This window comes from Mustela lutreola, chromosome X, assembly GCF_030435805.1.
Source record: "Mustela lutreola isolate mMusLut2 chromosome X, mMusLut2.pri, whole genome shotgun sequence".
NCBI lineage: Eukaryota > Metazoa > Chordata > Mammalia > Carnivora > Mustelidae > Mustela > Mustela lutreola.
Genome location: NC_081308.1, coordinates 131073660 through 131095761, shown reverse-complemented (window position 1 = coordinate 131095761; position 22102 = coordinate 131073660). Strand labels below are relative to the sequence as shown.

General features: G+C 53.0%; 2 protein-coding genes across 12 annotated transcripts in view; both read left to right on the top strand.

Moving 5' to 3' along the window:
• Positions 1 to 17540, top strand: part of HAUS7 (HAUS augmin like complex subunit 7) — a 44430-nt gene extending 26890 nt beyond the window's left edge. For 5 of the 9 annotated variants that reach the window (XM_059156902.1, XM_059156901.1, XM_059156908.1 and 2 more), the window contains 6 exons: positions 10183 to 10274; positions 10668 to 10826; positions 10940 to 11036; positions 11528 to 11752; positions 12754 to 12868; positions 16188 to 17456. In XM_059156902.1, the coding sequence (XP_059012885.1) occupies positions 10183 to 10274; positions 10668 to 10826; positions 10940 to 11036; positions 11528 to 11752; positions 12754 to 12868; positions 16188 to 16417 (918 nt within the window). In that variant the 3' untranslated portion in view covers positions 16418 to 17456. Of the gene's footprint in view, positions 1 to 10182; positions 10275 to 10667; positions 10827 to 10939; positions 11037 to 11527; positions 11753 to 12753; positions 12869 to 14959; positions 15222 to 15422; positions 15933 to 16187 lie in introns of those variants that run through there. The other 4 variants (XM_059156905.1, XM_059156906.1, XM_059156903.1 and 1 more) reach the window with 3 other exon arrangements.
• TREX2 (three prime repair exonuclease 2) lies at positions 17439 to 20965 on the top strand. 3 transcript variants are annotated; one of them, XM_059156912.1, is made up of 2 exons: positions 17439 to 17540; positions 19934 to 20965. In XM_059156912.1, the coding sequence occupies exon 2, from the start codon at positions 19968 to 19970 to the stop codon at positions 20676 to 20678; it is 711 nt and encodes a 236-aa protein (XP_059012895.1). In that variant the 5' UTR covers positions 17439 to 17540; positions 19934 to 19967; the 3' UTR covers positions 20679 to 20965. The 3 variants fall into 3 exon arrangements, with proteins under 3 accessions (XP_059012895.1, XP_059012894.1, XP_059012893.1); XM_059156911.1 differs by lacking the exon at positions 17439 to 17540 and adding an exon at positions 19285 to 19423 and having other exon boundaries at positions 19910 to 20965; XM_059156910.1 differs by lacking the exon at positions 17439 to 17540 and adding an exon at positions 19297 to 19423.
• The last annotated feature ends 1137 nt before the right edge of the window (positions 20966 to 22102 follow it).

Genomic DNA, 22102 nt, shown 5'->3' with positions numbered 1-22102 from the left:
TTTATCTGATACGTCATTTGCAAATGTCTTCTCCCATTCCATAGGTTGCCTTTTAGTTTTGCTGATTGTTTCCTCTGCTGTGCAGAAGCTTTTATCCTGATGAAGTCCCAGTACTTCATTTTTGCTTTTGTTTCCTTTGCCTTTGGAGACATGATGTGTCTAGCAGGAAATTGCTGTGGCAAGGGTCAAAGAGGTTGCTGCCTGTGTTCTTCTCTAGGATTTTGATGGATTCCTGTCTCACACTGAGGTCTTTCATCCATTTTGAGTTTATTTTTATGTATGGTGTAAGAAAATAGTTCAGTTTCTTTCTTCTGCGTGTGGCTGTCCAGTTTTCTCCACACCATTTGTTGAAGAGACTGTCTTTTTTCCATTGGACGTTCTTTCCCATTTTGTCAAAGATTAGTTGACCATAGAGTTGAGGGTCCATTTCTGGACTCTGTTCCACGGATCTATGTTTCTGTTTGTGTGCCAGTACTATGCTGTCTGGATAAATTACATTGTTGTAATAGAGCTTGAAATCTGGCATTGCGATGCCTCCAGCTTTGGTTTTCTTTTTCAGCATTCCTCTGGCTATTCAGGGACTTTTCTGGTTCTATACAAATTTTAGGATTTTTTGGTTCCAGCTCTGTGAAAAACACCGGTGGTATTTTGGTAGGGATTGCATTAATGCGTAGATTGCTCTGGGCAGCTTAGACATTTTAACAATATCTGTTCTTCCAACCCATGAGCATGGAATGTTTTTCCATTTCTTTGTGTTGTCCTCAATTTCTTTAATATTCTGTAGTGTCAAGAGTACAGATTTTTTACTTCTTTGGTTAGGTTTATTCCTATATACTTACGGTTTTCGGTGCAATTGTAAATGGGATTGAGTTCTTGATTTCTCTTTCTGCTGCTTCATTGTTAGTGTATAGGAAGGCAACTGACGGGGTGCCTGGGGGGCTCGGTTGGTGAAGCGTCTGCCTTCGGCTCAGGTCATGACCCCTGGGTCCTGGGATCGAGCCCACATCGGGCACCCTGCACAGCAGGGAGCATTCCTCTCCCTCTCTCCTGCCTGCTGCTCCCCCTACTCATTCTGTCTCTCGCTCAAATAAATAAATAAATAAATAAAATTAAAAAAAAAAAAAAAAGAGGGGCACCTGGGTGGCTCAGTGGGTTAAGCCTCTGCCTTCGGCTCAGGTCATGATCTTAGGGTGCTGAGATCGAGCCCCACATCGGGCTCTCTGCTCCGTGGGGAGCCTGCTTCCTCCTCTCTCTCTCTGCCTGCCTCTCTGCCTGCTTGTGATCTCTCCCTCTCAGTCAAATAAATAAATAAAATCTTAAAAAAAAAAAAGAACTGCAACTGACTTCTGTGCATTGATTTTATATCCTGTGACTTTGCTGAATTTCTGTATCGGTTCTAGCAGTTTCTTTTTTGATGGAGTCCTTTGGCTTTTCTACATGGAGTATCATGTCGTCTGCAAAGAGCAAAAGTTTGACTTTGTTGATTTGGATGCCTTTTATTTCTTTTTGTGGTCTGATTGCTGAGGCTAGGACCTCCAGTGCTATGTTGAACAACAGTGGTGAACTCGAGTGGGCACCCCTGTATGTTCCTGACCTTTGGGGAAAGCTCTCAGTGTTTCCCCATGGAGGCTGACCTTCGCTGTGGGTCTTTCATACATGGCCTTTATGGTGTTGAGGTTTATTCCCTCTATCTGTCTATGCTGGAGGTTTTTGATCAAGAAAGGATGCTGTATTTTGTCAGATGCTTTTTCTGCATCTATTGAGAGTATCATATGGTTCTTGTCCTTTTTTTTTTATTATGTCGTGTGTCACACTGATTGATTTGTAGATGTCAAACCACCCTGTAGCCCAGGAATCAATCCCACTTGGTCATGGTGAATAATCCTTTTGATGTACTGTTGGATCCTGTTGGCGAGTGTCTTGGGGAGAATTTTTGCATCCATGTTCATGAGGGTTATTGGTCTCTAGTTCTCCTTTTTAGTGGGATCTTTGGTTTTGGGATCAGGGTAATGCTGGCCTCATAGAATGAGCTTGGAAGTTTTCCTTCCATTTCTATTTTTTGGAGCAGTTTCAGAAGAATAATTCTTCCAATGTTTGCTAGAATTCCCCTGGGAAGCCCTCTGGCCCTGGACTCTTTGTTTGTTGGGAGGTTTTTTTTTTTTTTTAAAGATTTTATTTATTTTACTTGACAGAGAGAGAGATCACAAGTAGGCAGAGAGGCAGGCAGAGAGAGAGAGGAGGAAGCAGGCTCCCTGCTGAGCAGTTAGCCCGATGCGGGGCTCGATCCCAGGACACGGGGATCGTGACCTGAGCCGAAGGCAGCGGCTTAATCCACTGAGCCACCTAGGCGCCCCATGTTGGGAGATTTTTGATGACTGCTTCAATTTCTTTGCTGGTCTGTTTGGATTTTCTATTTCTTCCTGTTGCAGTTTTGGTAGTTTATATGTTTCTAGGAATTTCTCTGTTTCTTCCAGATTGCCGAATTTGTTGGCATATAGTTGCTCATAATATGTTCTTATAATTGCATTTCTTCAGTGTTGGTTGTGATCTCTCCTCTTTGATTCATGATTTTATTTATTTGGGTCCTTTCTCTTTTCTTTTTGATAAGTCTGCCCAGGGGTTTATCAATCTTATTAATTCTTTCAAGAAACCAGCTCCTAGTTTTGTTGATCTGTTCTGGGTTTTTTTTTTGTTTTTTAATTTCTATGTTATTGATTTCTACTCTAATCTTTATTATTTCTCTTCTCCTGCTTGAGTTAGGTTTTATTTACTGTTATTTTTCCAGATCCTTAAGGTGTAAGGTTAGGTTGTATATTTTGAGACTTTTCTTGCCTCTTGAGGAAGGCCTGTATTGCTATATATGTCCCTCTTAGGACCACTGTGCAGCATCCCAAAGGTTCTGAACTGTCGTGTTTTCATTTTCATTTCTTCCATGTATTTTAAAAATTCTTCTTTAATTTCCTGGTTGTCGCATTCATTCTTTCGTGGGTTATTGTTTAACTTCCATGTATTTATGGTCCTTCCAAATTTCTTCTTGTGGATGCCTCAAGTTTCATAGCATTGTGGCAGTCTTAAAATATGCATGATATGATCTCAGTCTTTTTTTTTTTTAAGATTTTATTTATTTATTTGACAGGTAGAGATCACAAGTAGGCAGAGATACAGGCAGAGAGAGAGGAGGAAGCAGGTTCCCCGCTGAGCAGAGAGCCTGATGTGGGGCTCGATCCCAGGACCCTGAGATCATGACCTGAGCCGAAGGCAGAGGATTTAACCACTGAGCCACCCAGGCGCCCGATCTCAGTCTTTTTGTACCGGTTGAGACCTGATTTGTGACCCAGGATGTGATCTGTTCTGGAGAATGTCTCATGTGCACTAGAGAAGAATGTGTGTTCTGCTGCTTTAAGATAAAATACTCTGAATATATCTGTGAAGTCTGTCAGTCCAGCATTTCATTCATAGCCCTTGTTTCCTTGTTGATCTGTTTAGATGATCTGTCCATTGTTATGGATGCAGTGTTAATACTATTATGGTATTATTATCAATGAGTTTCTTTTATTTTGTTAGTAATTGGTTTACATATTTGGCTGCTCCCACGTTACGGGTATCAGTATTTACAGTTGTTAGATCTTCTTCTTGGGCAGACCCCTTTATTATGATATAGTACCCTTCTTCATCTCCTTTTATAGTCTTTGGTTTAGAATCTCGTTGGTCTGATAGAAGGATTGCTACTCCAGCACTCTTTTGATGCCCACTGTTTTTGATGCATGATAGATGGTTCTCCACCCCCTCACTTTCAGTCTGGAGGTGTCTTTGGGTCTAAAATGAGTCTCTTGTAAGCAGCATATCAGTGGGTCTTATTTTATCTATTTTTTGTCCTTTGTGATACCTTATGTCTTTTGATTGGAGCATTTGGTCCATTTACATTCAGAACAGTTATTGAAAGATATGAATTTAGTGCCATCATATTACCTATAAAGTCGTCGTTCTTGGCCATTATATCTGTTCCTTTCTGGGCTTTGTTATTTTGGGGCTCTCTCTCTGCTCATAGGATCCCCTTTAATATTTCTTGCAGGGCTGGTTTAGTTCACTAATTCCTTTAGTTTTTGTTTGTCCTGGAAGCTTGTTTACTTCTCCTTCTGTTCTGAATGACAGCTTTGCTGGATAAAGTATTTGTGGCTACAGATTTTTCCCACTTAGAACATTGAATGTGTCCTACCAGTCCTTTCTGGCCTGCCAGGTCTCTGTGGTAGGTCTGCTGCCAGTCTTATGTGTCTGTCCTTGTAGGTTAAGGACCTCTTGTCCCAAGCTGCTTTCAGGATTTTCTCTTTATCCTTGTAATTTGCAAGCTTCACTGTAATATGTCAAGGTGTTGATCTATTTTTGTTGATTTTGAGGGGTGTTCTCTGTTCCTTCTGGACTGGAACTTCCCAGATTAGGGAAGTTCTCAGCTGTAATTTGTTCAAATAAGCTGCCTGCCTCTTTCTCCTCCTCATCTTCTGGAAATCCTATAATATGGACATTATTTGGCCTTATGGGATCACTGAGTTCCCTCAGTCTACCTTCATGATCTAATAATTTTCTTTCCCTCTTCTTTTCAGCTTCATTATTTTCCATCATTTTATCTTTTAGATCACCGATTCGCTCTTCTCTACTTCATTCATCCTCTTTTTTTAAAAAAAAGATTTTATTTATTTATTTGACAGAGGGGGGGGCAGTGAGAGAGGGAATACAAGCAGGGGGAGCAACAGAGGGAGAAGCAGGCTTCCTGCTGAGCAGGGAGCCTGATGTGGGGCTCGATCCCAGGACACGGGGATCCTGACCTGACCCAAAGGCAGATGCTTAATGACTGAGCCCCCCCCCCCCAGGTGCCCTCATTCATCCTCATTTTTATGACCTCTGCTTGGGACTACATCTTGGTTATAGCATTTTTAATTTTGGCCTGACTAGATTTTAATTCTTTTATCTCTGCAGTAGGGGATTCTCTAGTTTCTTCTATACTTTTTTCAAGCCCAGCTATTATCCTTATAATTGCCTTCAGTTCTCGTTCAGACATTTTACTTGGGTCTGCATTGATTAAATCTCTGGCTATCATTTCTTTCTGTTCTTTCTTTTGGGGTGAATTCCTCCATCTTGTCATTTTGGAGGGAAAAAAATTACAAAAAGAAATAAGAAAAAAGAAAAATGAAAAAAAAAACTTTAAAAATTATGTAAGATAAAATAAAATACATGTAAGAACCTAAATCCTAGGTGTGCTTTGGTCTGCATGTGACGAGAAGTTTCTGTGGGTCATTTTTCTGGTTTGTCGATGTGCGAGATATTCTCCAAGACTTCTGATTGATTTCATGGGTGTTCAGAATGATCCAGTATTTATCTAGCTGTGTTCCAGTCACCCTACTCCTCTGTCATCTTACCGCTCGACCTGGAATTGTTTTCTCAATTTCATTTTTGTGGTACTGTTTGCTAGCGTGTGGAAATACCATTAACATTTGCATATTGCTCTTGTATCCTGCCAGGTTGCTAAACTTGCAAACTAATTCCGGTGATCTTTCTAGTGGATCCCTTAAGGTTTTCTATATATAAGGTTGTGTCATCTGCAAATAGAGATCGTTTTATCCCGGCCTTTTGAATTTGCATGTTTTAAATTTCTTTTTTCTTGCCTAATTGCTCTGGATAACACCTCCAGGGTGGTGTTGAATGGAAGTGGCAAGAGTGGGCATCCTTGTCCTGTTCGTGATTTGAGGGGGAAAGCATTCGATCGCCACTGAGTGTGATGTTACCCCTATATCAGGTGGAGGGTGCTCCCTTCTCATCCTGTTTGTTAGTGTTTGTATCCTGAAAGGCTGTTGACTTTTGTAAATGCTTTCTCTGCATCTGCTGAGCTAATTGTGAGGTTTTGTCCTTTATTCTTCCTTCTTTTGTGATGTTCCAAGTTTCTTTCCGGTATCATTTCACTTCTCTCTGAAGGACGGCCTTTAGCAGTTCTTTTGGAAGTGGTCTGCTGGGTCCAAGTTCTCTCAGCGTTCACTTATTTGAGTATGTCCAGTTCCCCTTTGTTCTTGGTGGATATATTTACTGAATACGGAATTTTGTGTTGACAGTTCTTTCTCCATAGGTTCCGATGAGAAATCTGCAGTCATTTGAATAGTTTTGCCCCTATGGGTCATGCATTAATTCTCTCCTGTTGCTTTAAAACTTTTCTTTGTCATTAGTTTTCAGCAATTTGATTATGTGTTTGTGGAAATATTTCCTCGGGTTTGTCCTATTTGGATTCACTCAGCTTTTCAGATCTGTAAGTTTGTGTCTTTTTCTGAATTTGGGAAGTTTTCAGCCATCATCCCTTCAAATATTTTTTCAGCCCACATGTTTTTCTCCCCTCCTTTTGGGGCTTCTTTGACACACGTGTTCGACCTTTTATTATTGTACCACATGTCCATGAGGCTCTTAATTTTTTTCTGTGTTTTTTTCCTTGCTGTTGCTCACAATGGATAGTTTCTGTTAATCTGTTTTCAAGTTCACTGACTCTCGTCTCTGTCCCTTCCAATCTGCTGTTTGGGCCACAAGTGAGTTTTTTATTTCAGTTATTCGATTTTCCAGCTCTTAAAGATATTTCCTGTTTTTAAAAAAATTTCTTTGCTAACGTTTTCTCTTTTAACTTTTGTTTGAAGAGCGTTCGCGGTGACCTACTGAGCATTTTTGTAATGACCGCTTTAACTTTGTCAGGTAATTCCAGCATCTGCACCGTCTTGTGACGGGTGTCCGATGATTGTCTTTTCTCGTGCAAGTTGAGATTTTCACAGTCTTCTTCATGTGCCAAATAATTGTGGATTGCATCCCGGACATTCCTGACTGTGACTTTGTCTCTGGGCCTTGTTAAATTTTACAGGGAATGTGGGTGTTTGTGTTTCAGCAGGCACGTGACCCGCTTAGGGTTAAGCTGCACGACGTCTGGCCTCCTCCTCTGGCCTGTGGTTCCGGCCAGCGTCAGCTCAGTGTCTGCAGCCTTTGTGCTGCTGCTCGGCCCTGTCCTGCGTGCGCACCACCCGACGGTCGCCCGGGACCTGGGTGTTGGCCTCTCCCCTGTAATCATTCTTTGGGATGTTCATCGGGATCAGATCTACCCCTGCACGTGCGGGGGTGAGCCCGGCATACCGTAAACAGACTGCATTTGCCCTTCCTGTCCTCTCTTTGGTTCTGTCTGGCTTCTGGGGAAAGGGCCGTCCTTTGCCGTCCCCCAGCCGTTAACTAGCCACTCCTGTGACTGTACCACCGTGCTGGGAGGGCAGAGTGGAAGAAGCCGTGAAGGGTTTGCTCCCCCTCCCCCCGTAGCTCCACTGAGTGGAGAGGAAGGCTCCCTGCTCCCAGAGCAGTTTTCTGTTATTTGCTACCTTTGTTGATGCTGCCGCCTTTGCCATGACATTGCCTGGCCTCTGGGGTCGTAGAGCAGAGAGAGAGGCGGCCAGGGATTTCTCTTGTTCTCCCTGAGTGTTAGGGGTTTCCTTTTCTGGAGCTCTCTGTACCATTTTGCTCCCTTCTGGGTTTGACCTAGGCTGAGTGCAGGTTAGAACATGGTAAGTTGTCACCAGTCTTAGTGGTAACCTTGGACTCTGGCGTGCCTCCCTGACGTACCTGCTGATATTGGCCCTTCCAAGACTTTAGACACCCAGTGCACACATTCTGTCCCACTCCTAGGTGTGGGTGCTCATTGGGTGGGGGAAGCTGGTCCCTCGGTCTTACCTGGAACTCTAACCCCTCTCTTTCTTTTTATCTGTAAAGATTTTTTTCATTGTGGTAGATTGCACATAGCATATAATATTTACCCTTTAAAAAAGATTTTAGTTAGAGAGAGATGGAAAGCACAAGCGGGCAGTTGGGGGGAGAGGGAGAAGGAGGTTCCCCAGTGACCCTGATGTGGAGCTCGATGCAAGGGTCCCAGGACCATGACCTGAGCTGAAGGCAGACGCCTGACTGAGCCACCCAAGCACCCTAATATTTACCATTTTGACCATTAAAAAGATTTCCCAGCAGGATCTGAAGGGTTCTTTTTTAAAAACATTGTTTTGTTGTGGTGAAATACACATAACATAAAATTTACCATCTGAACTATTTTTAAGGGTGCAGTCAGTGGCACTGAGTACATCTATCTAGTTTCAGAACATTTTCATCACCCTTAAGGGGATCCCATGCCCATTAGGCCGTCATTCCCATTACCCACAGACCCTGGCCTCCATCACTCTATGGTCTCTGTTTCACGTAAATGGAGTCATATGGCACATGGCCTTTCGTAACGGCTTCTTCACTTAGCATGATATTTGCACATGGATCAGTACTTCATTCCTTTTTATGGAATACAAAATAAAAACAAAAATAATGTATGTCAGCATATTGGAAGCTGGGAGCTGGGGTACGGGTATAAGATCATTAGGTTTGGTCAAAGCCCATAGTCTGGAATTTGAGCTGGGATTATCAGGGTAAGCTTTTAGTGTATTTTAACTCAAAAACAGTGTGTGGATATATATGTATTTCCTTGCTTCTTGGCCTCTTAAAAGGCCAAGAACAACGACACTCCAGTTGCAACACAGGCCTGGGGTGAGAAATGTACCAGTTGTGTCAGGAGCACCTTGTCACATGAGAGAGCAGGGCAGATACCCGAGACTTGTGTTACATGTGAAGGACAGTGATGCAGCAGACTGAGCCCCTTCTGTGAACTCAAATCCGTGAGTTCGTGATATTTTTAAAAAGTCATTTTGATATTGAAAGCACAAGTAAAAAGAAAAAAAATAGATCAGTTAGACTTCACTAAAATGAGCCACTTTGGTGCTTCAAAGGACATCGAGAAAGCGGAGAGAATCCACAGACCAAAAGAGAGTCTTCGTCAGTCATAGAACTGGCAAGGGTCTACCATCCAGAGTGTACAAAGAACTCTCACAACTCTGTGAGAAAAAAACAAGTAGCCCGACTCAAAAATGGGCAGAAGCTCCGAATACATTTCTTCCAAGATCAGCAAATGGCCAAGGAGCATGTTTTCAGGTGCTGCCCTTCATCGGGGGCGCAAACCCAACCGCCATGAAGTCCCGCTGCACAGCCCCGAGCGCGAGCAGACATGGGCAGCGCCGGGCAGTGTAGCCACAGGGGCACGTGGTCCAGTGGCTCCTCCGAGTGGTGAGCCCCACAGGGGCCCTGTGACCCATGCTTCTGCTGTCAGCTGTAGGGCCACACAGAAACTTGTCCCGGAGTGGGAAGTATTGCTTAAGAGCCAAAAAGTAGGGAAAAACCCCAATTCCCCTTAACTGGGGAATGCACAAACCAGCAATAATGAGGGACCTTGAAAACGCGATGCTGAGTGAAGGGGCCGGTCCCCAAAGCCCCCACACGTAAGATTCTGTTTATAGGAAGAGTCCAGAAGAGGCAGATCTGTGGGTGCTGGTGGTGTGGGGGGTGGTGATGTCCCAGACTTAGCAAATGGCAGTGGCTGCACAGCTCTTTGACTGTCCTGATAACCATTGAGCCTTAGAGAGGATCATTTCCTGGTGTGTGCATCTCAGTACAGATACCAGTGGGGCTGAACGAAGAGGGTTGCTGGTGTGATCGGCACCACAGTCCCAGCTCTGCCCCAGGCCGGCCGAGCCCTGAGCACTGGGCTGGGGTGGGGGCAGCTGTCAGAGTCAGGGCTGTGCTGAGGAGGGGGCAGCGGGCAGGATGTCCCAGCTCTGGCCACTGGTCAAGGCTTTGTGGGGTCCTGGGTGATAGCTGCTCTCGCGTTTCTGCCCAGGCTGTCTCCTGTCCAGGTCGTGTCCAGTGCCCTGCACCTCAGCTCTGCTCCAGGGTTGTGTGCGGGTGTGACTCTCGGGCTCTGTCACTGGGGCAGACTGGGAGGACGAGGCTGCAGGAGGCAGTGATTGGTCCAAGGAGCCAGTTTTAGGCTGATGAGCTTCCAGAGTCCCCGCTCTCAACGTGGCCGCGCAGCCGAGGGCCAGGCCACGGGGAAGGCCTCCCAAGGAGCTGCGCTGGAGGATGTGTGCTGGGTCCTGCGCGAGGCTGGGAGCGCTCAGTGACTGCAGTCCCCAAGCCAGTCGCAAACGCCGCCGACCCAAGTGCTCCTTTCCAGCAGCCCCAGCAGGGCAGGGTGTGGGGTGGGGCCCCCGCACGTCCAGCTAGTGAGAGCGCCCGCTCTTCCCTGCCCAGGGTCGGGCCTGCGCCCAGAAGCAGTTGCACCTCCTGGACCAGCTGCTGGATGCCGTCCGGAGCCTGACCGTCGGATACTCCAGCTGCTCCAGGTAAAGGCTCAGGGTGGGCCCTCCGTGGAAGGCTCAGTGGGCGCCCTTGGAGCTTTATGTGGAGCTGGCGAGTCTAGGGGGCCCATGGGGCGCCTAGGCCCAGCAGCAGGTGCATCTCCAGCTGGGGTCTTCACTTCCGCGTGGGCAGCGCAGCTACATGCTGGCCCGGTCGGGGGTGAGTCCACCTCACCTGCCGGGGAAGGTGGGCTCTTGAAGGACCGGGGCCCGGTCCTGGCCACCCAAGCAGGGCAGGGACCAGGGGAGATATCGTCTCCTGGCTCCCCTGCCTGGGCTCCTTTTGCCCTCTGGCCAGGGGTCTCAGCAAGTCTGCGGACAGGCCCCAGAGGCCATGCTCTGGCCAGTGACAGCATGGCCTTGGGGCTGCCTTGGCAGTGTGAAGGAGCACTTAGAGGGTACCAGAGAGAAGAACGAGGCACTGCTGGGGGAGCTCTTCTCCGGCCCCCACCTGCAGACACTCTTGAGCCCAGAGTGTGACCTGTGGCCCCTGGACATGCAGCCCCTCCTTGACCAGCAGAGCACTGACTGGCCGAGGTATGTGTCCCACTTGGTTCCGTCACCTGAGACCAGCCCTTGCACGTGTGGCCTGCGGGTGCTCCGATGCCTGGCATGGCGCCCAGCCGGATGTGTCCTCTCTCTCCCTGCAGGGCCAGCCCCCCTGTGCAGCCGGAGGAGGGGAAGGTGACGGAGCTGGCTGGAAAGTTGCGGGAGAGTGCTGCCAAGCTGCAGATGCTCAGGGCAGAGGTGAGGGGCGCCAGCTCCTGGGGGCTGCGGTGCTTGGGCGGGAGGGCCTGACCGGGCCCTTCGTGGCTCAGGGCAGGGAGTGTTGCTTCCCCAGGCCTGGCTGGCCCGTCTTTACCATGAATGTGTTACAAGGTAGAACTGAGGCAGTATAGGCACAGGGCTCAGTGGGTTCTGGAATGCTGTGGGTGCTCAGCCCATGGGAAGGAGAGAGGCAGGCAAACTTCGGGCAGATGTGGGGAGGCTTTCCGAAGAATGGAAAGGATTGGCCTCCTGCAGGCGATGCACTGGGCCCTGGGGTCTGGGCTTTCACGCGCTTTCTTACAAGTGGCCTTCCCAGCAGCCCTTGTCCGGGCCTCCTCCTGTGGCAGCTTTGCTCAAAACCCACTTGCTCTTTTTTGCCTTTGGTCCTGAGTATCTGGTGCGGGAAGAGACTTGGTAGCCCTGGGGCGGGCAAGGCAGCCTCAAGGGTCCCTCTGCCTCTGGCTTTGCAGTGCTTTGCACAGCACAAGCAGGGGGCTGCTGTGAGTGCGGCTGACCCCAGCACCCTGGACCAGAAGCTGCGCCTGGTCATCTCGGACTTCCACCAGCTCGTCGTGGCTTTTCTTCAAGTCTATGATGACGAGCTGGGTGAGTGCTGCCCGCGCCCGGGCCCCTACCTCCACCCGTGCGGCCCCATCATCCAGGCCGTGTACCAGACTCTGACGTCGTGCAGCCAAGTAAGAATCCCCCTTTCCTCCCGTGCTTCCCTCCCTCCCAGCTGCTGCTGCAGCTTCGGCCACAGCTGGCGGGTGTGCTGGGAGGGGCTTGGTGCAGTTGGGCTCTGGCCTCGGCCTGGGGGCTGGGGCAGGTGGGGAGGTGCATGGAAGGGATGAGGGCTGGCATGGATGTTCCCCTGGGAGTCCGTCGCACTGCGCTTCGGGGTCTGTTAGCTGAGCCAAGACCCTGGGCCTGTCCTGCCTGCACGGGGTCCTAGCTCCTAGCCTCTGTTGCTGTATCAGTGTCACTCGGTCTTCACGTGATGCCCGAATGTATCATGGCTAGTTTGTGTATGACCAAGAACTCTGCCAGACACACAGACAGATGTTTGCCAATCTGTGCTCCTGACCCAGCTCACGATGCTGAGTCAACCACATAAATATTTACTTACTCATTTCTTTGTTCCGCCTTTCAGACCCCTGGAGTCCAAGCTAAACTTCTGATGTTGGCTCAGGGCTTCCGCCACATTTGCTTTGTTTTTTTCCCAATTTTAGTTTAAGTGCTGCTGAAGCAAGCATTGCCTTGGTTTTTTAACACGAAGACTCCCAGACTTCCAAAGCTCTGACCAGCCTGTCCTTTGCAGCTCTGCCAGCAGGGCAAGAGAGGGAACATTCCTTTCTCATCAGGAAGGCCCTCCCCTTTTGTTAATCTTGGGACATTGATTTTTCCCACTGTGCCCGTGGCTTTGCTTGGCTACTGGTGTGGGATAGGACACGTAATTGTGTGGCGTCCCCACTGGGCCTGGAAGAAGGGACTTAGGATGGAGAGCTCTGCTCAGTGACTCTCCAGCTCCTGGCAGTCCTGTCCTCTCCCAGGGCTGTCCTTGGGGGTGAAGGCCCCGTGCTTGAGGGTCTGGGGAAGAGCACATGCTCCGTGCGAACCCGGGGGGTGGGGCAGGAGATAGCGTCTGCACATCAGCCCACCAGCGTTTAATGCCTGCGTGCTTCCCTCTCCCTCCCAGCTGTTGAAAGCGGTCGTGGAGGTCACGGACACCTCCGCCAAAGCCGTGGAGATGGCGAAGCAGCAGCAGGGCGAGCAGATCTGTTGGGGCAGCAGCAACTCTGTCATGAGTCTAGGTATGTGGTTGCCGCTGGCTGGGGCTGGGCCTGCCTGCTCCGTGGTCAGAGGCAGGGCCGTCCCCGTGCGCCTCGGCCTGGTGCCTGCCTCACACGCGGCTGCTGCTTGCTCTACCAGGATTTGGGGAGGATTTGGGGACCGTCCCTCACTTTCTTATTCTTCTGATGCATAAGGTTTTTCTTCCCTGGGGGAAAAATGCTTTCTACAGATTATAAAATAAAACAATTGTGGGAAAATTGGGATGACCCCAAGCTGTGCAGAGGTCTACTAAAAACAGTCCATGACCCGGTGGCCCAGAGATGTTTGATATTCATATTTTGGTCTATTTATCTCTATTTTTTGTCCTTTCATCCTTTATTTCTTTGTGTAAGTGCCATCACAGCACATACACACTTTTGTATTATGTTCTTTTCCTGGGACCACATGATACGCATTTTCCTGGGGCACCTGGCTGGCTTAGTTAGTAGAGCATGTGACTCTTGATCTTGGGGTTGTGAGTTCAAGCCCCACGTTGGATGTAGAGATAACTTAAAAAAAAATGTTATAAGCATTTTCCTGTGTTCTGGAAGTAACGTTTTCAATTGTCAAACACACTTCTTGTTTAGGTATTTGCTATAAGTTGCTTAACATTTTCTATTGTCCAGCCTATAGGTCATTTTCAGTTTTTTGCTATTATATATGATGCTGTTGCAAGACATAATAGCAGAAAGTGGATACAGCCCTCCAGGTTTTCACGTTGGGAGGTGCTTTGGTAAATGATGGTGTATGATTATGGTGGGATAGTGTTTGTTGTTTCCAAGGTTGATTACGGTGACGTAGAGTTGCACGGCATAGAATGTCAAAGGGAAGCTGCAGGCCCATCTCCCCTGTCTAAAGGACAGACAGTGTAGAAGACCCCTGTCGGGAGCGAGCTGGGATGCGGACGCTGCTTCCCTCCGTGTTGTAATCAGAGGCGGTGTTGTTCATTTCTTTTCTCTCTCCTGCTCTGTAGTCTTCAGATATTCCTATTGAACACGGGTAACGCACTCCATCCCCTGGCAAGCTTGCCAAAGGATGCAGGAAACATGTTGACATAAAGTGTGTTCCCATCGTTGACTGTGCCCTGAGGACGGGGCTCCCGGTGTCGTGGTGGTGAGGCCTGTCCCTGTGGGCTAACTGCGGCCTCTGTGCCACATCGAGTCCTTCTGACATTTCTGTTATTGGATGTGGCAGATGGGATCTGCATTTAGTTTCAATTAAAATTTTTTTCTGAGTAAATTTACCATTTTATTATGAAAATATGCATTTAGAAAAGCTCTTTTTTATAAGAAAAATAGTGCTTAGTGAGGAACCTCAATTCAGAGGGAGTAGAATAGGAATGGGAGATAGTCGGTATTTTCCCTGCGCTCTGGCCAACCCCCTTTATTCCGATTCAAGTGATTTTAAAGTGAATACTTGTGTAACCATGGCCCAGGTCAAGAACTAGAACATGCTAGCACCCTAGGAAGCCCCATGTGTCTTTTCCCGTTGACGGCTAGCTGCCGTCCTAACCGGACGGTGGTGACATCTCTGGGAGACTCATGTGCCATGTGTGTCTGTCATTTGTTCATGTTCAGCGCCCCATAGCTGATGTTGGCAAACTCTTAAGGAGCCAGGTAGGAATCTTGTGTTCGGCTTGTGATGTGAACCCAGCTGTGGACCCTGTGGAGACCCTTCCATGGGCCCTCTGCTCCTCTGGGGCTCAAGAACTGATTGGTCTTTGGCTCTGCAGAGTCAGATTCAAATCAGTCTTGGTGCAGATGGCCTTGACTTTCTCCCTTTCGGAGTTCGCTGAGTTTCTCAGATAGGGAGCCTGGCTTCTCATCAGCACTCAGCCAGACAGTTGACAGCTCTTCCTTCTCCTTCACTTCCTGCTTGTTCTGAGCCTCGAGGTCAGCCAGAGGCAATCGTTCAGGTCCTTGTCCGTCCTCTCCTGGGTACTGGCACAGCCCTGGGTTTGCATGTGGCCTTCTAGACTGCTAGGCCTGTGGAATTCCTCAGAGCCCTTGTGGACACCCCACTCCCCACCTGCTCCCAAGCCCTGGCGTTTGCTTGTAAATGTTTACCCGCAGGGCACCCCCAAGAAGTACCTTAAGGTCACAGAGCTCTGAGCCCTCCCTCTGTGTGGACGTGCCAGCCAGCAAGCAGTCAGCCGCCTTGCCGCTCTTGGCATGTGTATACCAGGCACGCGCGGGTCTCTTCTTCCTGATGGACCCGCCACAAGGTCATCCATTTTAAAATTTGTCCTAACATTTATCCTAGTCACCACTGTCACTGTGACTCCCCCCGCCACTGTACATAATTGCTGTTAATAAAATGCCACCGTTACTGGAATGATGGTCCTTAGTGTCTTTCACAGGACTGCTGGAGGGCTAACCGTGACGCCTGAGCTGTGTGAACCCTCTCTCCCCCTCCTTCTGTGGGGTGCCCCACAGGCTCACCCTTGAGATCCTGGCCCTCTCGGTGGGTCTGGAGAGTGGGGAGGGAAAGCACGGCCCCTCCAGATGTTGTTTGACATGAGTTCTTGGGCCACAGACACACCAGGGAAGCAGTCCATGCCGACTCCATGCCAGGGCCAGTCGGAACGGCCTTCCTGCCTTCCCGCCTTCCCTGTGTCCCACCTGACCGAACCCAAGGCCTCGGCCTGTGGCCTCTTCAGGACCTTCAGGACCTGGAGCTGTGGGAGGTCTGCGTGTTGGTGGCCCTTCCCTCCCCAGGACAGGAGGCTGGGCGTCCTCTCTGTGTGTCAGTAGCCAGGCTCTGTTGATAGCACATCCCCACGTCACAGTGGGGGGCTGGGGGTGCCTGCTGGGCCCGTGTCCTGAGCCATGCTGCTGCGTGTGTGGAGAGGGCCTTGGCGGCACAAACTGGGCTGCTCCTCTTATCATCGGTCACCAGTCACCGTCTCTGCTGAGTGGCCCTGAAGCCCCGTCGCCTCTGCGGGGAGTGTGGGAGGGGAGTCAATCGCACCAACTCGGAGAGCTGGAGAAGGCCACAGCCCAGGGGAGAAGAGTGGGGCCTGTCTGGTAGCGGGGCTGCTGTCCCAGGACCGTGTGGCCCGCAGCCCTGGGGGGCAGGGGGAGGGGGCGGTGGGGAGTGGGCCGGAAGCCAGTCTGTACAGAGTGCTGCCCCCAGTGAGACTCTTGCCTGTCCTTTCATAAAGAAATTGACTGAAATAAATGGCTAACCCAGGCTCCTGGCATGGCTTCAGCATCCCAACTGAAGCCCACTTTTTTCTGGTGCAAGTGTCCGTGACATGATGGCCATGTCCATTGCCTTGTCCCCCGACCCCGCCCGCAGAGCCCCTGCTGGGAAACGCTGTGCAGGACGTGGGACGCAGGTGTCTCCACCAGAGCGAGGCGAGACCAGCACAGCAGCTTCCCAGGCCTTCTCTCCCCAGCGTGGCCCAGCACCATGGAACAGAGAAGAAAGACCTGGAAAAGTCATTCAGAAATGAGAGCTTCCCAGCACACTCTAACCTAGAAAACCATGAGAAAACAACAAAGAGGAAAACAAGCAAAGACCCTTAGAAGTTAAAAGTGGTTGCCAGAGTGCTGAAAAAAATCAAGGGCGAGAGCTCTGTGGGGGCAGGACAGCAGGAGCAGGCAAGCAAGTGTGTAGGAATAGAGAGAAAATGCACAGATCAGCAAAATGAGGGCCAATCCCAGTGGCTTTCGGAGCGTGAACTGCAGCCTTGGCTTCTGGCCAAGAGAGCCCAGGACGTGCGAGCTGGTGGGGCACCCAGCGTTGAGGTGGCCCCAGGAGGCACAGTGGGCAGGCCAGGGGTTGTGGCAGAGGTGGAGGACTGCGAAAGGGACCTAGGAAGACCCCACGGGAGGAGGAAGGTGATGGGGACAGGAAGCACAGTCGAATGTGCTCAGCGGGAGCGCTGATGACGAGCGGAGGGTCCCAGAGGGGTGTTGGGGCCAGGCTTGTCCCGCTGAGGCACACCACATGATGCTTGAGCCTCAATGTCCCCCTCTGGACAGGCGGGACCAAATGTCGATTAAAGACCTTGCCGTGGGGCGGGGCAGGGGCCGGGCTGGAGGCAGAGAGGTGAGGAGAGAATGTGTATTTAAGGGAAGGCGCCACTAACCCGGGAACTGAAGGAAAGAGCGCGGAGGCCCCAGGGTGGGAGAGGGGCGTGAGCAGAAGTCCCTGTACTTGGCACCCTGCGCTCATTACCTGCATCGGGACCTCAGTTGCGGCGTGCCGTGCAGCTTGGAAGAGCCCCTGGCTCCTGGGCTCTGTGGTGAGGGTTGTGGTGGGCAGGGATGTGGCCCAGGGAGTAGAACCTGCCCTGGGGCTCAGCCTGGAGCCCCCAGGGCCTTCCATTCTCTGCTCTCAGTCACCGACCTCCTAGCAGCTCCCAGCTCAGCAGCTTCCAGATCTCGGTGGCAGTTGGACCGGCTGCAGGCCCCCCGAGGGTCAGGCGCAGGGAAGCCTGGGGCTGAAGAAGGGCTCGGGGTGGGGGCAGGCAGTGGCCTCTTCCAGGCTGGGAAGCACGAGGCGTCACTTTGCTGTTCGTTTTGTTTTTTTTCTCTGCAGCCACCAAAATGGAAGAACTAACCCAGAAATACAAGATCTTCCGTGACAGTCTGCAGAAAGGCATGGAGTAGGCTGTGAGCAGGAAGCTCCGCGCCGAAGAGCCAGGTGGCGGGGGGCGGGGGGCGCAGGGCGAGCCTCGGGCGGGAGAAGCAGCTCAGGAGGGAAGTCAGGAGGAGGCAGGGGTGAGCTGGAGAGAAAGGAAGGCTCGGGTTCCCCAAGCTGCCTCGCGCCTGCCTCCTCCTGCCGCCTGGCCAGAGCTGAGGGGCCAGGGCACCCCGCTGCTCCGTCGGCTGCTCTTCCCGGGCTGGCACCCTGGATCCCGGGCCGCAGCTGGCCGTGGGCTTCCTGCCCCTCTTCCTTCCCTTCCCCTGCCCAGTTAAACTGATCGATGTCAAGCTCCAGAAGTCTGCATCTCGCCGTTGCACCTGACTGCCCCCTGCTGCATCCATTGTGACTGGCCTTTGGGGTCCCATGTGAGGGCCATGGCCCAGCCCCGGGCACCCGCCCCATCCGGGACCCAGTGGCCAGGCCCTGTGTTTCCCTCCTCCGTCCTCCCCAGGGCTCCCTGCACCGGCCTGGGGAATTCTTGCCGGTAGCCTGACTGGTTGTCCAGGAAGCTGCTCTCTGGACTTCCCAGGGTGACCCAGGATCTCCCTCACCCTGAGCAGTGCGCCTGTCACGGCCACCTCCTTCCCTGCAAGCATGGGAACAGGCATGACTGGTGGGGCCTCTGCCTCCCTCAGACCAGCCACAGGCCAAAGGGGCCTCAAGGAGGGGCCTCCCTCCCAACACTTGGTCCACTGCAGAGGCTGGCCCTGGCTATGGGCCTCATCTGCTTCTGTGCCTTCACCTCGTCAAGCCCCCCCGTGGGTGCTGCAGACAAGGAGACCGCTGGCGGAGGCCCAGGTTCACTGCTGCCCAGCTGCACCCACGGCTTCACCTGCCAAGGGACTGGTGCGGGGACTGGTGCGGGCCCGCAGCGGGCAGGCCGCAGCCAGCCTCTCAGTTGCCTGCCTGTGCCCCTGGCAGGAGGCTGGGTCTGTGGGCACCCACTGCCGAGGGCTGACACGTCTCGCTCTGGAATGAGATCCTCAGGACAATGCTGCCCACTTTCTGGCCAGGGAGGGCCTTCTTGTCCGGGTTCTGAGGGGCTGGCCTTCCCTCCCCCTCCCACGGGGCTAGGGGTGCCGCAGAGGCAGCCTTGTACACGCACCTTTCCCGTTGCTCATCCTTCGTCATTTGGTGGGGCAGGATTGGCTCAGCGGGAGCCCACGTGGCTTGCCAGTTGAGGCCTCACCTCTTCCTCCTTCCTGGCAGCCTCAGCTAAAGGCCTCTTCGATATTATGGGTCATTGTGCCCGTGAAACAGATACCATCTCCCCTTCCTGCTGGCAGGCGAGCCTGTGAGAGCCTGTGGGAGCCAGGCAGCGTGGAAAGTGTTCAAGGTCACTGGGGTGACACCCAGGTCCCATCCCGAGGGCGCCTTTCCCTTTCTTGGCTAAGCACGGCACATGCACACACCTCTTGCCCACTCCCGAGCTCTCTTTAGCCTCATGAGGGCCAGCCTGGTCCCTGTGACACTGGTAGAGCTCTGCTCTGGAGAAAGGGACTTGCCACCTTGCTGGGAGTCGCCCCAGTCAGCTGCTAAGTCCTGGCCCCGGTCAGACTTGGAGGCCAGGCCGGGTGGCTCGTCCTTCCTCCTTGAGCCTGTGATGACACGTTCCTCCAGCCCATGGCCCGGCTTGTGGGGAGGCTGCGTGTGGCCCAGGAATCTGCTTTCCAATTTGTAAACACAGGGCGTGTGTCTAGCAGCCTGTGAGTGAGCGAGGGGGCGGTGAGCCTGCTGCACAGGTCCTGCGGCCTTAGGCCTCCTCGTTGCCCAACAGGCGGCTGGGGGCGGGCCATGGCCACTGATTAAAGGCCGCCTGGAGCAGCCTGTGTGGAGACAGGTGCCCAGCAGCCCAGGAAGCCGGCCAACACCCGCCCCAGGTAAGCCATCGCAGCAGGGTTGGTGAGGACAGCCGCCGGGAGCCCAGAGGCAGGTGGCCCAGTTGGGGAAGGCACCTGGTGTGCCAGGGAGGCCAGAGGAGTCCAAACCAAGGAGGCTTGGCTGCCTGTTTCCCGACAAATGACCCTAGGACTGTAGGCTCCCAGCCAAGGTGTCTCAGTGAAGATACCATCCCGGGCTGGCCCCTCCCTGGGTCCCTAGTGACATGGGCCTGGTGCACTTGGCCTCTCAGGTACCTGGAGGCAGGTGGCAGAGGCCTCCAGGCTGGGATCTGCGCAGACCGGCCCTACCTTTTGCTGTTTACTAGTTGGTAGTAGTGACAGTGGCCAGGGAGGGACTGGGACACAGAATGAGGAGTGTGCCAAGGCCCTGGGAGGCCTCATCCTGGACAAAGGGACTTGGAACATTGGCCCCAGAATCAGCTGTGTGTGGCTGGGCCCAGGCAGCCCCATCACTCTGACCCTCAGGTTTTGTGCCTCTTACCCTGGCAGCTTTAGGCTTTGCTGTCCCCGTGAGCACATCGCCATGTCCGAGGCGCCCCGGGCAGAGACTTTCGTCTTCCTGGATCTGGAAGCCACCGGGCTCCCCAGTGTCAATCCTGAGGTGGCCGAGATATCCCTGTTTGCAGTGCACCGCTCCTCCCTGGAGAACCCAGACCGAGATGAGGCTGGTGCCCCTGTGCTGCCCCGGGTCCTGGACAAGCTCACGCTGTGCATGAGCCCGGAGCGCCCTTTCACGGCCAAGGCCAGTGAGATCACTGGCCTGAGCAGTGCCAGCCTGGCGCGGTGCCGGAAGGCCGGCTTCGACGCCGCCGTGGTGCGGACGCTGCAGGCCTTCCTGAGCCGCCAGGAGGGCCCCGTCTGCCTCGTGGCCCACAACGGCTTTGATTACGACTTCCCGCTGCTGTGCACAGAGCTGCGGCGCCTGGGCGCCCGCCTGCCCGAGGACACCGTCTGCCTGGACACACTGCCCGCGCTGCGGAGCCTGGACCGCGCCCACAGCCATGGCACCAGGGCCCAGGGCTGCAAGGGTTACAGCCTGGGCAGCCTCTTCCGCCGCTACTTCCAGGCGGAGCCCAGCGCAGCCCACTCGGCTGAGGGCGATGTCCACACGCTGCTCCTGGTCTTCCTGCACCGGGCTGCCGAGCTGCTTGGCTGGGCCGACGAGCAGGCCCGAAGCTGGGCCCACATCGAGCCCATGTATGTGCCACCCGATGGCCCAAGCCTTGAAGCCTGAGTGCCAGGGGCTTGGCGAGGCCACCTCCCAGCACCGTGGGTGGCACCGGCTCTGACTGTTGCGTTGGGCTTTGGGGCCTGGAGCTAGCCCCGGACCAGTGCCCTGTTGTCTCTCCCTGTCCTCTTAGCCTGCTAGCCCTGGGTGTGTGCAGGGCCTGCTCCTGGCCCTGGCCTGTGTAGCCCTGTGGCCCAAGAGCTTTCTCCCGGCCCCCCGGACTGTGCTCTAGTGGTTTGCTGCTGCAGGCTCCCGCCCTTCACCTGGTCTCAATAAACATCAACAACCACTCACCAGCGAGTTTCCCGTTGCCCCTCTACGCCCTGCGCAGAGGGGGCAGGTGGGGAGCCAGGCCAGAGCAGAGGCCCCCCCCCCCCCTGCCAGCCGCCCCCTTGTGACCTATGCTTGGCGGTGCGCCTCGTGGGTGGGTGTGCGGGTGAGGATCCCTGGCTCAAAGGCTGGTCCAGGGAGCTGACGGGCAGGGCTGGGGGTCCCCCACCACGGGCCTCCTCCCCTTCTGGTCTGCTGTTGCCTCGCTCCTCACCCACTCCCTGCATTGTCACCCCCAAGGCTCAGGAAATTGGTGGTGGGGGGCCTCAGGATCATCCGCCTTGGCCCCGAATCTGAGCTGGGGACGGAACCGGAGGAGTGCCTCCAGGGAGCCCAGGGTGCTGTGCCCGCAGAGTCCCGTGCCTGCCTAGGCGCACAGCCCAGCTCCAGTTGTTGCCCCTTGTGGATCCTGGGCAGCTCTTTCCTCTCCCGAAGCCTCTGTCCCTGCCCTGCGCGGTGGCAACAGGATGAAAGATGGGCCCGTAGAACAGCCTGACCTGCTCCGGGTGCGGGAGAAATCGGGGGGCGCCCCCTTTTGCACACAGGCCCATACGCGGAAAGGGCCTTACATGTGCAAGTCGGTCTCTAGGAGGGCCCCCTGGTGCGTGTGGGCTGAGGGGCGCCTGACGTGTGCAGGAGAGAAGGTCCGGCCAGTACTGTGACGGCAGCACCTGGGAAGAAGTTTATGGCTTGGTCAGGCTTCTGGGAGCAAGCTAACCTGCCTCTGGGGCCCCACCTGTGTCACAAACAATGGGGCAAGGCAGGGGCGGGATGTCTGTGAGACAGGGAGAGCAGGTGAGGAGGGGTGGGGTGGGTGGGGCGGCCACACCCAAGAGTGACTCGCAGGAGCAAAGCCTTGAGCCAGCCAGGCCCACTGGGGCTACTCTAACTAGGTCAGAGTGACTAGAGGGACAGCAATGTGTGAGGTAGAATGGTGAGGTCAGAACACAGGCAGTGACCACCTGGGGCCATGCCCATTTCCTCAGACAGGGGGGGTCTGGGCTGACCCTGAGGGTAATGGGGAGCCACAGAAAGTTGTAGGCAGGAGAGGGGCAAAATTTTATGTTTTTACAGTGCCTCTCGGGCTGCCCTCTGGAGAA

Excerpts from the sequence above, each read along its gene's own strand:
- TREX2 (XM_059156912.1), top strand. The coding sequence starts at position 19,968 with ATGTCCGAGGCGCCCCGGGCAGAGACTTTCGTCTTCCTGGATCTGGAA.